This window comes from Apaloderma vittatum, unplaced genomic scaffold, assembly GCF_000703405.1.
Source record: "Apaloderma vittatum isolate BGI_N311 unplaced genomic scaffold, ASM70340v1 scaffold26328, whole genome shotgun sequence".
NCBI lineage: Eukaryota > Metazoa > Chordata > Aves > Trogoniformes > Trogonidae > Apaloderma > Apaloderma vittatum.
This window is the reverse complement of record NW_009731649.1, coordinates 18,249-18,509: the sequence shown is the minus strand read 5'-3', so window position 1 is coordinate 18,509 and position 261 is coordinate 18,249. Positions and strand designations below refer to the sequence as shown.

The window sequence follows — 261 nt, the reverse complement described above, 5'->3', positions numbered from 1 at the left end:
GGGTGGCGCGGTCTTCATCCTCGGGGGGCTGCTCTGCTTCATCCCGCTCGTGTGGAACATCCATGTGGTGCTGCGGGATTTCCACAACCCCGTCCTCCCCGACAGTATGAAGTTCGAGCTTGGGGAGGCGCTTTACCTCGGCATCATCTCCTCCCTCCTCTCCCTTGTCGGTGGCTTCATCCTCTGCACCTCTTGTCCTGCCCGGGACCCAACGACCACCTACGGAAGCACCAGCCAGCCTCGGCTGGCGGGGGGGCAGGG

The 261-nt window shown here is 64.4% G+C and overlaps 1 protein-coding gene across 1 annotated transcript in view; it reads left to right on the top strand.

Annotated features, from left to right (window-relative positions):
- Positions 1–4: 4 nt before the first annotated feature.
- The window catches only part of LOC104278336 (claudin-2-like), a gene marked incomplete at both ends in the record, with an annotated part of 657 nt that continues 400 nt past the window's right edge, over positions 5–261 (top strand). The window contains one exon of the mRNA XM_009875277.1: positions 5–243. Within this exon, the coding sequence (XP_009873579.1) occupies positions 5–243 (239 nt within the window). The remainder of the gene's footprint in view (positions 244–261) is intronic.